The sequence below is a fragment of the Heterocephalus glaber genome, unplaced genomic scaffold, assembly GCF_053883595.1.
Source record: "Heterocephalus glaber isolate CG9 unplaced genomic scaffold, H.glaber_assembly_v1.0 deba00001442, whole genome shotgun sequence".
In the NCBI taxonomy this organism is placed as follows: domain Eukaryota; kingdom Metazoa; phylum Chordata; class Mammalia; order Rodentia; family Bathyergidae; genus Heterocephalus; species Heterocephalus glaber.
In genome coordinates this window covers 56,472,498-56,487,345 of record NW_028258296.1, presented here as the reverse complement: position 1 = coordinate 56,487,345, position 14,848 = coordinate 56,472,498, and the positions used below count along the sequence as shown (strand labels likewise).

Here is a 14,848-nt window from a genome sequence, read left to right as displayed (position 1 = left end):
GCTTGGGTTCTTAATCTCAGTTCTCTCTCACTGGCCTTGTTTGCTTGGCCATGTTAATTAACTTTTCTGTGCCTCAATTTTCTTAAACAGAGTGGAAACAATAGTACAGACCAGGACCAAGTGAATTAATACTGTATATGTAAAGCATGTAGTGTAATGCCTGGCACACAGTACAAGTCAATAAGTGTTAACCATTGCTTTTATCAGTAATGACAGCAGCAAAGGGAGAAACTTGAATAAAATGCTTGTGAGAGAATTATGCTATGCCTGTGCTCAAAGATACTCAGGTTTGCCCCACTGACCACTGATTAACTTACAAAACCTCAGTTTGTCATTTTAGGAGGCAGAGCTACCTTCCAAATAATATTATCTAATAGTTTTAAAATTAAATTCATATAATGTCACTACCATTCTATATTCTCTCAAGATCTAACCATACTAACACTTCCATTTCTGGATTTCAAGCAGATTATGTTCACTTACAACAAAACACATAGAAAGGTAGGATAAAAATGACAAACATCCTGGCTGGGCGTGGTGGCGCACGCCTGTAATCCCAGCAGTACTCAGGTGGCTGAGGCAGGAGGGTCACTGAGAGTTCTAGACCAGTCTGAACTACATAGTGAGACCCTGCCTCAAAGAAAAAAAAAAAAAGACAAATATCCCAAATATGTAATTACTTTCTTTTTGGGGGGATACCGGGGATTGAATTCAGGACTTTGTGCTTTTGAGGCAGGAAGAGAAATCTCTAAGGGTCATCATACAAAGGGAATCAGAACTTATATTGATGAGTATAAGCTGATACTGTGACTATCTGATAAGCATGCATCAGTGTTATTAAACAAGGACACTGTATTTTAATAGCCACAGAGGGTCAGGAAGCAAGGTATAGGCCACAGTAGGAAGAGGAATTGGAACTGAGATTATTGTAAATTGGGACTGCTCTGCATAGCACAGAAATCCTAAGTACTGTATAGAAATTAATGCAAAAATGACTCCAGACTGACAACATTCTTGGTATACCTAGCCAAAATCACAGGGAAACTATGCAGGAAAGATATATCTTAAATTTAGGCCCCTCATGCGTCCCACAGATAAAATCTTGCTTAAGATAATCCATAGTGTTCCAAATTACAGAACACAGTAGACATGATTCATCATGAGCTAATGTTAGCAGATATAATAGCAGAATCAGACCTCCAAATAATTCTATAATTTTTCCTTAAAACTTATAGCACTTAAAAGAAAATGAAGGACTTAAAAACATGAGAAAAGAGCAGAACATTAACAGAAACATTGGGAAATTTGAAAAAGAAGCAACTAGAACTTGTAGATATAAAAATATAATTTTTCTTTTTGGTACTGGGGATCGAACACAGGACCTTGTGCTTCCAAAGCAGGCATGGTGCCACTGAGCTAAATCCCTGACCCTAAATATGTAATTTTTAAACACAGATTAGACACAGCTGAAGAGAATTGGAATACTGATCTGAAAAAATAATACAGAAGGCAGCACACAGAGATAAAAATGGACAATACAATCAATAAGTAAGAATAGATGAAGGTTCAACACATAGGAGCTCCAGAAAGATCAGAGGAAATGGAAGACAGGCAATAGTCACAGGAATGTTACTGGAAAATTTCCACCAAGTATGTTACCCATGAATTTTCATATCAAATAACAGAAATGGTCCACATTTAGATACAAAATATTAAAAGTAAAACATTAAACATAAAGGGATACTCTTTTTTTTTCTTTTTTTGAGACAGTGTCTCACTATGTAGCTCAGGCAAGCTTCAAACTTGCTATGTAGCACAGGCTGGCATTGAATGTGCAATCTTCCTGCCTGACCCTCGTGAGTGCTGGGGTTACAAGCATGAGTTACCATATCTGGCTGCGAATGATAAAAAGATAATCTTAAAAAGAATCAGAGATGATTGTCTACAAATGAAAAAAATGTATATCTTTGGGGTTTTTTTTTTTGAGACAGGGTCTCACTGTGTAGTTCAGGCTGGCCTTGAACTTGAGATCCTCCTGCCCCCAGCCTCCCAAGTACTGGGTTTATAGGCATCCACTACACACCTAGCTCGAAAAACAATTTTATTTATAGCAGATTTCTTGATGGTAACAATTGAAAATAATACTACATTGTCATCTGGCATTTAAGTGCTAAGAGAAAATTATCAACCTAGAACTCTAAACTTAGCTGAACTAAGACATTTTTAGAGAAAGAGAGAGAAAAAAACTCCAAACTATTAAAGGATGTTCTTTAGTAAGAAAATTAAAGAAAGAACCAGGATGAAAGAAAGTGGAGGGGAAAAAAGAGGCAAACATGTGGGTAAATCTGTTTGTGAAAAAAGCTGAGGCAGATTAATTTAAGCCTCTATGGGGCCTAGGGATGTTGCTCAGTGGTAGAGTGCTTGTCTAGACTACACAAGGGCCTGGGTTCTACCCCTAGTAACACACGCCCACACACACACACACCCACACTCACGTATGCACCCATGCAGAGTTTACCCTTTATTTCCGTTTTGTTTTGTTTTGGAACTCAAGACCTTGCACTTGTGAGGCAGGCAACAGCAACAATGAGCTAAATCCCAGGCTCTATTTCTGTTTTTAAACCCTCTATTTCTTTTTTATTTCAACAACTATCTTTTAAAGACAGCTAAAACTAATATTGGTGATGGGAGTCGTCATAATGATTACTTTGTAGAGGAGTAGGGATATTTCTGAGGGAGCTGGTAGTTGTTACATAGGTGTATTCCCTGTGATATTTTACTGAGATGTCTGCTTTTCATTTATATACTTTTCTGTATGTAATAGCATGTATGTGGTATCATATCAGAGAAAGAAATCTGATCTCTGTCCAAATTTAGGAGAACCGCACCCTAAAACCCTCGGAATCTCCTAAATGACAAGGAAAACAGGAGTGACTTTTGTTCCAATGAGGCCACTCTTGGAGAGCCCAAGATAGCTTCAGGATAGGGGCTCCTCACTAGAAAAGGCCAGGCCTTGATCAGAAGGTTGGAACTTCCAGCCATCCCCAATCTCTGGGGTGGAGAGAAGCTGGAGATGGAGAAAACACTCAAGGCCAGTGATCTAGTCAATTGCAGCTACATGACACCTGCATCAATTTCTTCAAATGATAAAGTGCGAAGGTCTTTGAGGTTGGTGAACATACGGGGGGTGCTCAGAGGGTGGTGTGCTTGGAGCAGTTCTGGAAACTCCACACCCGACCCCTATACCTCACCCTAGGTGTCTCTTCCACTTGACTGTTCCTGAGTTGTATCCATTATAATAAATGGACAAATGTAAATAAAGTGTTTTCCTAAGTTCGGTGAGCTGTTCTAATAAATTACTAACCCTGGAGAAGAGGCCAAGGAAATCTCTGATTTATAGCCGGTCAGTCAGAAGTATTAGGTGGTCTTGGACTTGTGACCGGCATCTGAAGTGGGGGCAGTCTTGGGGGGCTGAGTACTTTAATTTGTGAGATCTTACACTAACTAGATAATGTTAGAATTGAACTGGATTGTCTGACATGAACTTGGTGTCTGGAGAAATGGAGTGGTGTGAGAAAAGTCAACAGATGTTTGGTGTCAAGAGGAAAAAACCTCTCAATGTGAAATTTCTGTAAAAGTTCTAAAATAAAACTCTACTTCACAGTTTACTGAAAGTCAAGTTCTGATAGATTATAAAGATGTAAGTTTAAATATGAGTTCTAAAAGTAAAGGACAAAATGTATGTTAGTATTTGTATAACCTTGATTGGAAACGAACTTTCCATGCCTGACACCAATGGTGGAAATCACTGGTAGCTTTGACTATATAAAATTAAAACAATAACAACAGGGCCGAGGATTTAGCTCAGTGGTTCCATAGCCTGCCTTGAAAGCGCAAGGACCGGAGTTTGATCCCCGGTACCAAAAAAACAAAAACAAAGAAAAAAACAAGAACAACAAAGCTAAATACTGCAAAATACTGTGAAAATATAAAACATAAACATCAAATAAAGGAAAAAGACAAATAGGAGATGAATGGCAATATTGTTAATTTTACGTAGAGATTTAAAAAAATTATTAGGAAAAATAAATGCATGCCCCAATTGTGAAATGAGCAAAGAACATGAACTGGCAACTCACACACACACACACAAACATCAAGTGGCCAGTGAGCTCAGGAACACTGACAAAGAGGGGAAATAGTTTGCCCGAGTTCACGAAAATAGTTAAGAGAGAAAGTTAGGATTCAAACCGAGGCAGTCCTACCCTTGAAGTATTTCTTTAATGAAAGAATGGTTATATATTTATCACTATAGGTATTTGTATCAGACTACAAAGGGAAGGATGTAAGACAAAATGTACAAGACCCTCTTTCTGCCCACTTGCTAACATAAATGTCTACACAGGCTCAGAAGAAAAGAACAAAGTACAACAGTGGTCTGACCATGGGAACTTTTTGTTCTCTATTCACTTTCTGACTTAAAAAAATTTAGAATAAGCATATGTTATTTCCATATTAAAGGAGAAAGTTATGTTAGAAATTCAAACAATAATACACAATGAAAAAGTATATAAATACTTTTAATTCTCTCAGTGACCCATGCACACAGGGTCAGCATGGATCTCTCAGGGTCTCTGTCATTAAATTCAAACTTCCTGTCATGGTTCCAGTCTCTTTTTTCTCTGACCTTTCCTGCCAAATTACTCTTCCTAAAGAACTGTGACCCTTTTATAAGTTCACTGCTTAAAAACCTTTAATAATTCTCCATTTTCTACATAAGTAGAAACTTCTCTGCCTTGCATCCAAGGCATTCCATAATTAGAGCACTCAATCAACTTTTTTACTTTGTTCCACACATTCCAGATAGTTGACTACTTACTACTCTTTGTATACATATGTTGTTGGGGCTTTAATAACTTGTTCATAACTTGTGCTTGTAACTTGTTCATGTGATTAGCTCTACCTAGAACGTGTTCTCTCTCCATATGCCCATTTTCTATCCAAGGCTCAGCTTATATGCTATCTTCTCCCTGAAACACTTGCTCATTTCCCTTAGTTACCCTAAGAATCCATGGCTCTCTCCTCTGTCTCTCCAGGCACTCCAAAGAGTAAGAACTCTTTGTGTTTTACCTTTCCTAACAGATAATGATTTACTTGAGATAGGATCTTTAGCTTATTCATTTTTGTATTCTCTTAGAAAATTCTTATTAAATAAATATTAACCAACAAAATAGATAAACTCACAGAATTCAATGGCATTATGTTTAGCTATTTTTAAAGTGCCAGGCTGTGGCTATTTGATTTCTCCTTCTTTGACACAGGAGATATAAATTGTTAACAGTACAGGATTGTTCACTTATTTTCCAGGTCTTTGACCTAGTAAAGTGACTTGTGAACTTAATGGGACTATAGATCCTTCATCTCACAAATGCTAAATTATTCTGTGAACTGATGGCAGAAACACCAGAGCATTTTGGTGTACAGCAGTCTGATCATTATTGACCAGTCTTTCCAACAGACAGTAGATGGGAATTTCAGCTTTACTCTCCAGGAAAGGGGAGAGAATTGGAGGATCGAATTTTTTTCTTTACCTTTTTGTGTTGTGCACAGTGGTTCCTCCCAGGACAATTCTCACTCCAGGAGTGGAACAGTTCAGGTTATAAACTGTCAGAGCCTCTTCATAGGTGGCTCCTCCAATTACAAACACAATGATATCCTGAGGTCTGTAATGAGGCAGAGAGAGAGAGAGAGAATGTCTCAGGATAAGAAAAAAAGGGCAAAGATTTGTTATTATTATTATATACAGAGAGTTTTAATTTCTAAATCTTTCTCTTTTTTTGGTTGAGGAAGCAGAATTAAGGCAGAATAGAATAAAAGGTTTAAAAAAAGTTTTAATTATCTGAAATTGGCAGGAAACAGAGCAGGAAATGCTGAATAGTGATTTGCTTTCTGTTTATGAGCGGATGTCTTATAATTTCTGTGCTGTGGATTTCAAAATAGCACAATAGTGTTTGCTGGAACTAAATGCAGAAATATTCTTTTATATTCAAGAGGCTGAAGAGTGCTACTCTGTGACATCAGTATAGCAGTAATTTATACCTGTACTACACACCACCTCTTACAGAGAGCCTCCCATCAAATACTTAGTACAGTGCTGTTACAATGGCTTCTGTCCAAGGACTTCAAAGCATTGGTATATTTGGATGTCTCCATAACACGAGAACTGGAAACATTTAGTATTTTGCATATTAAAAAAATGAGACCTCTAAATGGTATCTCTAGGAACTCTGCCTCTTTTTAAAATCTTTGTTTCTGAATCCTTTGATAAACTAAGGAAAAGAAACCATGGAAACTTAAAACAAAACAAAACAAAACAAAACAATACAAAATAAAACAAAACATAGGTGGTTTTGCTACTGGACATGCTGACACATCTGCTCATCCACCAGCTTCATTCAGTAGCAATTTGTTGTTTTACTGTTTCAGTCTTTATCAAAATAGCTTCATAACAAAGAAGAGAGTGGTCTCTTTATTAGCTCTTTCTGCAGATATCAAGATCATATTATTTTCTAAGCATTGAAGTTTGACTTGTTTTTCTTTTCTCATATCATTAAAAGAAGATAAAATTATTTAATCACAAAAAAGTAATTTAGTTAAATCATTCATTGGACATTATTTAAAACTGCATCTGGGCTGGGGATTTAGCTCAGTGATTCCACTGCCTGCCTCGCAAGTGCAATGTCCCGAGTTCGATCCCCAATACCAAAAAAACCCCCCCAAAACTGCATCAACTGGAAGCATCCATTATTAAATAGAAACATCTTTTTATTTTCCCCCTGGTACTGGGGATCGAACTCAGGACCTTGCATGGCAGGCGGCGGAACCACTGCGCTAAATCCCCAGCCCAAAATTTCCTAAATAGAAACATCTTTAAAAGAGGGATAATATGTACATATGTATAAATCATGAAAGAAAGCCTTTAACGCGACATTTCCTTTCTGCTTGTCTCTCCATCTTCTTCTAAGATGCTTTGAAGGAATTAAGTGAGAAAGTATGTGTTCTTGTGGGACTTCATGGAAACAGAATCAGATTTTATAGCTGTTTAAATATGTTCAGACAGCTTCTGACTTGCAGAGATCTCCCAGTGAAATGTATGAATGGTTCCAATTATGAAGACGTGGCTGTTTTGCAGTTAGGGTTAAGGCAGACAATCAACTATGACGCTTATATGTGGACTTGGGACATAAAAACCATTTTTTGAAACACTCAATTTACTTTTTAAGACAAAATAAACTTATTCGTGATTACCCACCTGAAACAATATACCTAGCATCACAGTGCTTTGAGAGTTATGTACTACTATATATTCTACAATTATTTTTTGTTAAGTAAGTTTCCCTCTCATTTTAGTTCTCTTGATGCTTCCTAACTGCCATTTCCAGTTTCTCCCCAGAGATAAGCATTGTTATTTGTCTCTTACATATCTTTCAAAGATATTATCTGTGTGTGCATGTACATTTAAACACACATGGAAGCATTTTATACATACCCTTCTGCCCCTTGCTTTTGTCTTGGATATATTGTACATTTCAATTTTTGAGAGCTATTTCCTAGTTGCTTCACAGATATCACCTACCAGCAATTCAGAAAAATGTGCATTTCTCCACATCTTTATCAACACTATATATTTTCAAAGCTTTTGGTCTTTTTAAACTGATAGGTAAAAAACTAGTATCTCATCATAGCTTCCTATAATGATGAGTCCGATAAAGATCTAAGGCTATAGATACAGATCTATGTATCACAAGCATATAAAGTTTTGGAGATGGTATAATGTGAGAAAAGAGGGCTGTGATCAACTCCAACAATGAAGAGATACTGGAGGAACAGGAAATCTCAAAGGACAAAGAAGGAATAGATAGATTATAGAAGGTAATAGTAAAACCAGAATATGTTGTTATGGAGGCCAAATGTTTTAAGGAACCAAAACCAAATACAATTTTTTTTTTCTTTTTGGTATGGGGATGGAACTCGGGAGCTTGCGCTTGTGAGGCAGGCGGCAGAACCACTGAGCTACATCCCCGGCCCACTAAATACAATTTTTTAAAATTGTAGACAGATCAAGTAAGATTAGGGGTGAAAAATGCCCACTGGATTTATCCATAGATGTCATGATGATTACAGTGACAGCAGTTCTGGTGGAAAAGTTTAAATTTTTTTTTAACCCAACTTACAACCCAACTTGTGTACTCTCAATGTCCTGTTTGGATCCCTATTTTTTTAAACACACATTTTACCTAGATTAAACTAGCACAGTCTCATCACTCCAAATCTTTCTCTTTAGCCTTAATCTTTACCCTTGGTTCCAGATCCACACGTCTGGGCACCAGAGACAACACAGACATTTCAGATTCACCATACTAAACAGCTAGCTTGCTTGTTTGCTTTCCCTCTCTCTCTCTCTCTCTCTCTCCCTCTCCCTCTCTCTCTCTCTCCTCTCTCTCTCTCTCCAGGGTCTCACTATGCAGTTCAAGCTGGCCTTGAACTCACTATGTAGCCCAGGCTGGCCTTGAACTTGTGGCAATCCTCTTTCCTCAGAAGTCTGCCATGGGTCTCACCGCGCTAAGATCAAGGTGTTAGCAGAACTGTGTTCCTTTTGGAAGCTAGGGAAATAATCTATTTCACTGTCTTTTTCAGCTTTTAGCTGCTGCCCTGCATTCTTCAGCTTCTGACTCTCTTCTTTCCTCTTTAAAGCTAGCCACATCTCATGTCTCTTACCCTGGTTTTATTACATCTTTCTCTGACAACATTTGGAAAAGGTTCCCTGAGTTTATAGACTCATGGTTAGTTTGGGCCCATCTGGATAATCTCACTGTCTCTGGTGCATACACTCAAACACAATGCAAGATCTCCTCCAGGTAAGGTAACACACTCACATGCCCAGGACTTAGAGCATGGGTGTACATCTTTTGGGGAGCCACTGTTCTGCCTACTACGGGAACAATCTACCCATCACACAAGTCAGACAACTGTAATATTTTCTTTTTCTTTCTTTCATTTCTGGCCCTCTTATCCTGTTCTTGGTCTGTTGTTTCAAGTGCATCCCTTTATTCAGCTCCTCTAGCCTATCATACTCATGACTTATTTATATTTCATTTATGAACCATCTCTATTGTTTAAAACATATATATGATCCTGTGCTTTCTTTGCTAAAAGTTAAGAGCAGTTGCAGCAATGCTTAGTTAATGTATAGCAGTTAGTCTTTTCCAACCAGCTCTTAGTCTACTTTAGCCTGGTTCTCTTTGTTACACTCTATTCTCTGTTCTCTTGTTCTTCAGTTACACATATTACTAGAAAGTGAGCATAAGGGTAAAAATAAAATTTTGGAGGGGCAGGTGCTCATTCTGTTTCAAAATAATGGTGGAGATTTTAGGAACTTAGTCCTTCACTCTGTTTTTTTGGTACTGGGGATCAAATCTAGGACTTTGAGCTTTTGAGGCAGGCATGGCACCACTGAACTAAATCCCCAGCCCTCAAAATAATGGTGTGACAAATGACTGAATATCACTCTATTTCCTCTCTCTCTAAAGAACCTTATGCCAGCGGTAACCATGTGTTGACTATCTACTACTTGCCTGACACTTTGCTTAAAATTTTGCAAGGTAAACATCACAGTTGAGAAGGTAGAAACTCATAAAGTTTAAGTAATTATCTCATGGTCATTTTATCTTAAATTTCAGTCAGCTTTGGCTTCTACTACTCCACTAAATAACTTCTTTTGTCAAGGTCATATTGTTAATCCAAATGATCATTTTTCAGTCTCTTTTGACCTGTCAGCAACATTTGCCTAAGCTGATCATCTGCTCCTCCTGGAGGTACTTCCTTCACTTGGCTTCCAGGATATCATGTATTTGGTTTGCTCCCTACCCAATTAGTTGCTACTTTTCAGTGTCCCTTGATGATTCATCTCATACCATCTCCCTAACCTCTTACTGGTGAGAGTCTAGAGGCCAGCCACTTCCCTTCCTTTCTTCCTAATCTGTACATATTCCCTAGAGCTGTCCTAATATAGTAAATACTAGCCACAAATGGCTACTTATATTTAATTTAAATAAGATAGAACTAAGTTAAAAATGAAATTCTTCAGTAGCATTAGCCACATTTCAAATGTTCGATAGCCACATGTAGCCAATAGCTACTTGCTTTGGTTTGGGATGGTTTGGGGGTGTCCCCCAAAGGTTCATGTGCTGAAATTTAATCCTTGTTGTGAAGTAGTAAGAGGGTGGAGACTTAACTCTGATCATAGTGGTACAGGAGCATGATTAGGATTAGATAGGGTCATTAGGGTAGAGCCTCTATGCCTGAATCCTGGTGGCGATGTAAGAAAAGAGATGACACTAGAGAATACAGACATTTTCTCAGGAAAAATTGGTATTTTTTTATACAATACTATATAGAATACTTCTTATGGTGAGGGGCAAAAACTATCCTGAGGCCCACAATTTTTTTTTTGGTACCAGGGATCAAACTCGGGTCCTTGTGCTTAGGAGGCAGGCAGTGGAACCACTGAGCTAAATTCCTGGCCCTCCACAATTTTATCTTAAATAAATACTGAAGAATTACACAGATTATCCCATTAAGAAGAAAGGTGGGGGTGGGGGTGGGGTTCTCCCCTGCAGGGTTACAGCCACCAGCTTTGTTGCAAACACCTGGTCTGATAAGTCAGTTTAAAAAGCTACTGGGTGAACGAACAAGGATCATCCTAAAAAATGATGTTGCTTCTCAGGAGCTGCCCTCTGACCATCACCCACTTCAAGAGTACAACTCTCTGTTACGGAAAAGAAAAAACAAGAACTGGAAGAGAAGAATCTCAAGTGGGCTTCTAGTATAGCCAGAGAATGTTGTGTGATAATTTCAGGGTGCCAGAGTATTTTTGTATTACTGGAGAGGAAAGAAAATGTCAGGGATGTTTATCTGTGGGTGTAGGTTACATAAATATAAGGACAAAACCTAGATACAGGCACAGCTGCTTAGAATGTGGCTCAATTATATACCCAACAAAGATGACTGTGTCACATTTGATTACAAAAACATTAATACATATTTTCCTGAGCCTTCTATTACTTATTCAAATGGCTTAAGGAAAAAACATCTATAAAAAAACGTTTTAAATATCTCTGACATTTTTCCTTTCCACAGTGAATTTTAAAAGTACATGTCCTAGTGAGGTCCAAAGTAAAATATACAGCAAATCTTTTTTATATGATGGCCAAAGCTAAGTGGAATACACAAGTTCAGTTCTTTGTGTGCATCTTCCTGCGCTCTGTAATTCATCATTGCAACTAAAAGCATTAATTAATGTAGACAGCAAACATTAGGAAACAGCAGCCAGTTCGTGCTGCATCTAGCTATACAAGGCCATCCTGAAAACTCAATAGATTTGTATCTTACTATTAGAAAAAAATTTAAATTTCATGTATGGTATTTCTGGAAATCAATATTTCTATACGTAAGGCAAAAAAGCAAACTTTCAAAAGGCCACATTTAATCTACTTTGTGGGCCATTACATTTATGTTGAAAATTCAAAAGTCCCCCCCCTCCCACTCCAGTACTGGGGATCGAATTCAGGACCTTGTGCTTGCAAGGCAGGCACAGCACCACTCAGCTAAATCCCCAGCCCACTAAAGTTTTAATTATACTTACAGATGCTAAAGTTCTTAAGAGCATTTACTACAGGAAAAAAGAAAAAAGAAAAGCCAAAGGAAAAGGACTGCTGCTTTTATAGAAACAAAAGTAAACTGCTGCAACAAGATTCTACTCAATTTGTGTAAATGTGAAAAGTACTTCCTTTTTAAATGCTCAATTCTGGAACCCATGATCATATAGCTTCATTTTTTTCACCAAGTGAAAAAGTTGCTTTTAAAAAAACAATCAGGGATAAGAAGCAATTCTTTAGTAAGAAAAAAAAAATTAGCTTGATAACAGGATATGTAGGAATCCCATTTGCAGGACAGAGTTCAAATCCAATTTGTGGACATGGTCATACTGACAAAGAGGTTAAATAAACACTAGTTTAACAGCTAATGGCTAAAAGTGTTTTGGTTTTGCAAAGTTGTGCTCTTGCCAAATCTCCTTTGATATCTTCTAATATTAGAACAATAAAACAAGGTGTTCTATCATGATACTTAAAGATGAATGAAATCAATGATTCTTCTCAATGTGATGAAACAAAGCCAAGGTGGCTACACCAGATAGTGCGTAAGCAGATAGGAGATGCACAGCTAAGATACTGCATAGGGTCACTAACAACCTGAAAAAAATCTAAATTTTTTGTAGCATCAATTAAATGTATTCTGTGGTTTAAATTTTCTAACTATAAACCTTGGCATAACAATTGCTAGAAGTATTTACCTAATTTAACAAATGGCTATTGAATACCTACTCTTTGCAAAGCACTGTGTGAAAGTGAAAACTCCAAAGATTAACAAAATATAATTCTGACTTCACTACTGTAATACCTAATATCTAACAGGAAGGATAGATAAGTATATAATTAACTACTGTCTCCATATGACTATTAAAATTTTGTTGTTTATTCTTTCAGAAAGTTAACATAAAATACATATATGTGCTCATTCACACACACATATATAACATACACGTCATGTGTATAGGTATGGCAAACATATATATATATATATGTATATGGCCATGTTTATGCTTATAGTCATTTTTTTTTTTTTTTTTTTTTTTGGTACCGGGGATCGAACTCAGGTCCTTGCGCTTGCAAGGCAGGTGGCGGAACCACCGAGCTAAATCCCCGGCCCCTATAGTCATGTTTTTTACACAAAAGTGATATGATAGCACCTTGCTTTTCTTTCTAATATACCCGAATAAGTTTTATATATCATCTTGTGAAGAGTTAGGGTATTTAAAAAAAAGAATGCCTAGCAATTTATGCCTAGTAGTAATTTAGGTAACTAGTCTTCTATTGATAGTTAATTTGTTCCCAGATTTTGCTACTATAAATGTTTCAGTGAACATCCTTATTTATATATCTTTGTGTACTTGTGCAAATATATCTATATGGTAAACTTTCAGAAGCGGTAGTGTTAAGTAGGAATCTTTTCTGAGTCCTTTGCAGTCTTGCTTCTGTTAAGCAGGGCAGGAGGTGATGTGGGTATCTTCTATGCCCCTCAATGTAGTGTCACAACCATTTCTTCGCCTTCCTCCTTCAAAATTTCCACTGTTTTAGAAGCTCATAATATAGTTGCACTGTTTCCTCCTGACCTCCTTTTATGGTCATTCTTATTCCCTAAAGACTTTACCTCTCGCTTACTGTCTTCCTTTTTATTTCTTCTCTTTTCAAGACTTTCAGAGACTTTTAACATCAATGTGGATTCCTCATCTAATTCTATGCCCACACCCACATTTATCTCTTCCTCTCCTGGACAGCCCACATCACAATTACAACCTAAACATTTCATTACAAGTCACCTACAAAATTCTGAATAAAAGATCTTCTCCATTAACCACTCTGAACTTCTAATTCACCTATGCTAATACCCTACCATAATAATTCTTTGACCTCATCAATTTCCAGTCTACTCACCAACACTTTCTTCCTGTTATCATTTTTCACATTCCTAGTTGGGTCTAACTATGTGCCTTCTCTACTTTAAACCCAACATAGCTAATAGTTGCTAGAGGAAACCACACAACTAGGTTTGCTGGCTGTACTTGGATTGCAAGTTTGAGCCCAACTTAGCAAATGAGCAAAACCCTGTCTCAAAATTAAAAATAATAAAAGGGCTGAGGATGTAGCTCACTGCAAAGGTACTGGGTTCAATCTCCAGTACTGAAAAAAATATTAATGACTAATAATGGGTACTCAACCTTGCCTAGAAGTTGACTTGTTTTATATAGTAAATTAGATTCTTAGCCTATAAGATGACGATTTCACAATGTTTTCTCTTTCACCCCTTAACTGAGCTGATAACTTGGCATCAAATTTTATTGAAAAAAATCAGAGGATGGCCTCATGTTCTCACCACCAAAATTATAAACCTATTGTATCTATGTATGTTCTGTTTTCCCTCTCCTGTCAAAATGAAAGCAGTAATGCTGCTCCTATCAAAGGGAAGCCCTCTGTGTTCTGGATCCCTTAAGGACTTCATTCCTACTCTTCCTCTTTTCCTTCCTCCTCCTCCTTTATGAGACAGTTCTCATCAGATTACAAATATGCTCTAATATCTGTCTCTTGGACTCACAATCTCTTCTAGATACCATCCCATTTCTCTGCCCTCTTTATGTAAACTTCTTAAAAAGTATTACAGTATATGCATGTCTCCATTTTATTTTATATCTTATAAATCTTTCTGATTTGGATTTCAACCTCATTGAAACTGGGGAATAAGACCATCAAAGACCCTGATATTGCCAAATCTCATAAATTCTTACTTCATTTGCTTCACCTCTTGGAAGACTGGACACAGCATTCCCTTGTCTTTATGATGCCACGCTGTCTCTCCTGGCTTTCCTTCTAGTGTCTGGTGTCTTCTCAGTCTCCATTGCTGGCTCCTATATTCTACTCAGTGCTTGGTTCTGAGCAATATTCTTGCTTTTTCTATGCTTTTTCCTTAAGTGATTTTATCTAGTCCAATGGCTTTAAATATCACTAATGTCTTGTCAACTACCAGTCTGTGGTATTTCTACTTGGTTATTTAACAGGAATCTCCAACTTAACAACACTGTCTTTCCAAACCTGACAGTTACTCTTTACTTCTCTCTTACCCTTGTTCTATCACTCTGCTCCATTAATAAATCCATTGATTCTACCTTTTTTCT

At 37.2% G+C, this 14,848-nt stretch overlaps 1 protein-coding gene across 1 annotated transcript in view; it reads right to left on the bottom strand.

Annotated features, from left to right (window-relative positions):
* Vps45 (vacuolar protein sorting 45 homolog) overlaps positions 1 to 14,848 on the bottom strand; it is a 67,083-nt gene that overhangs the window by 21,675 nt on the left and 30,560 nt on the right. Inside the window, exon 14 of the mRNA XM_004853951.3 lies at positions 5,592 to 5,723. Within this exon, the coding sequence (XP_004854008.1) occupies positions 5,592 to 5,723 (132 nt within the window). The remainder of the gene's footprint in view (positions 1 to 5,591; positions 5,724 to 14,848) is intronic.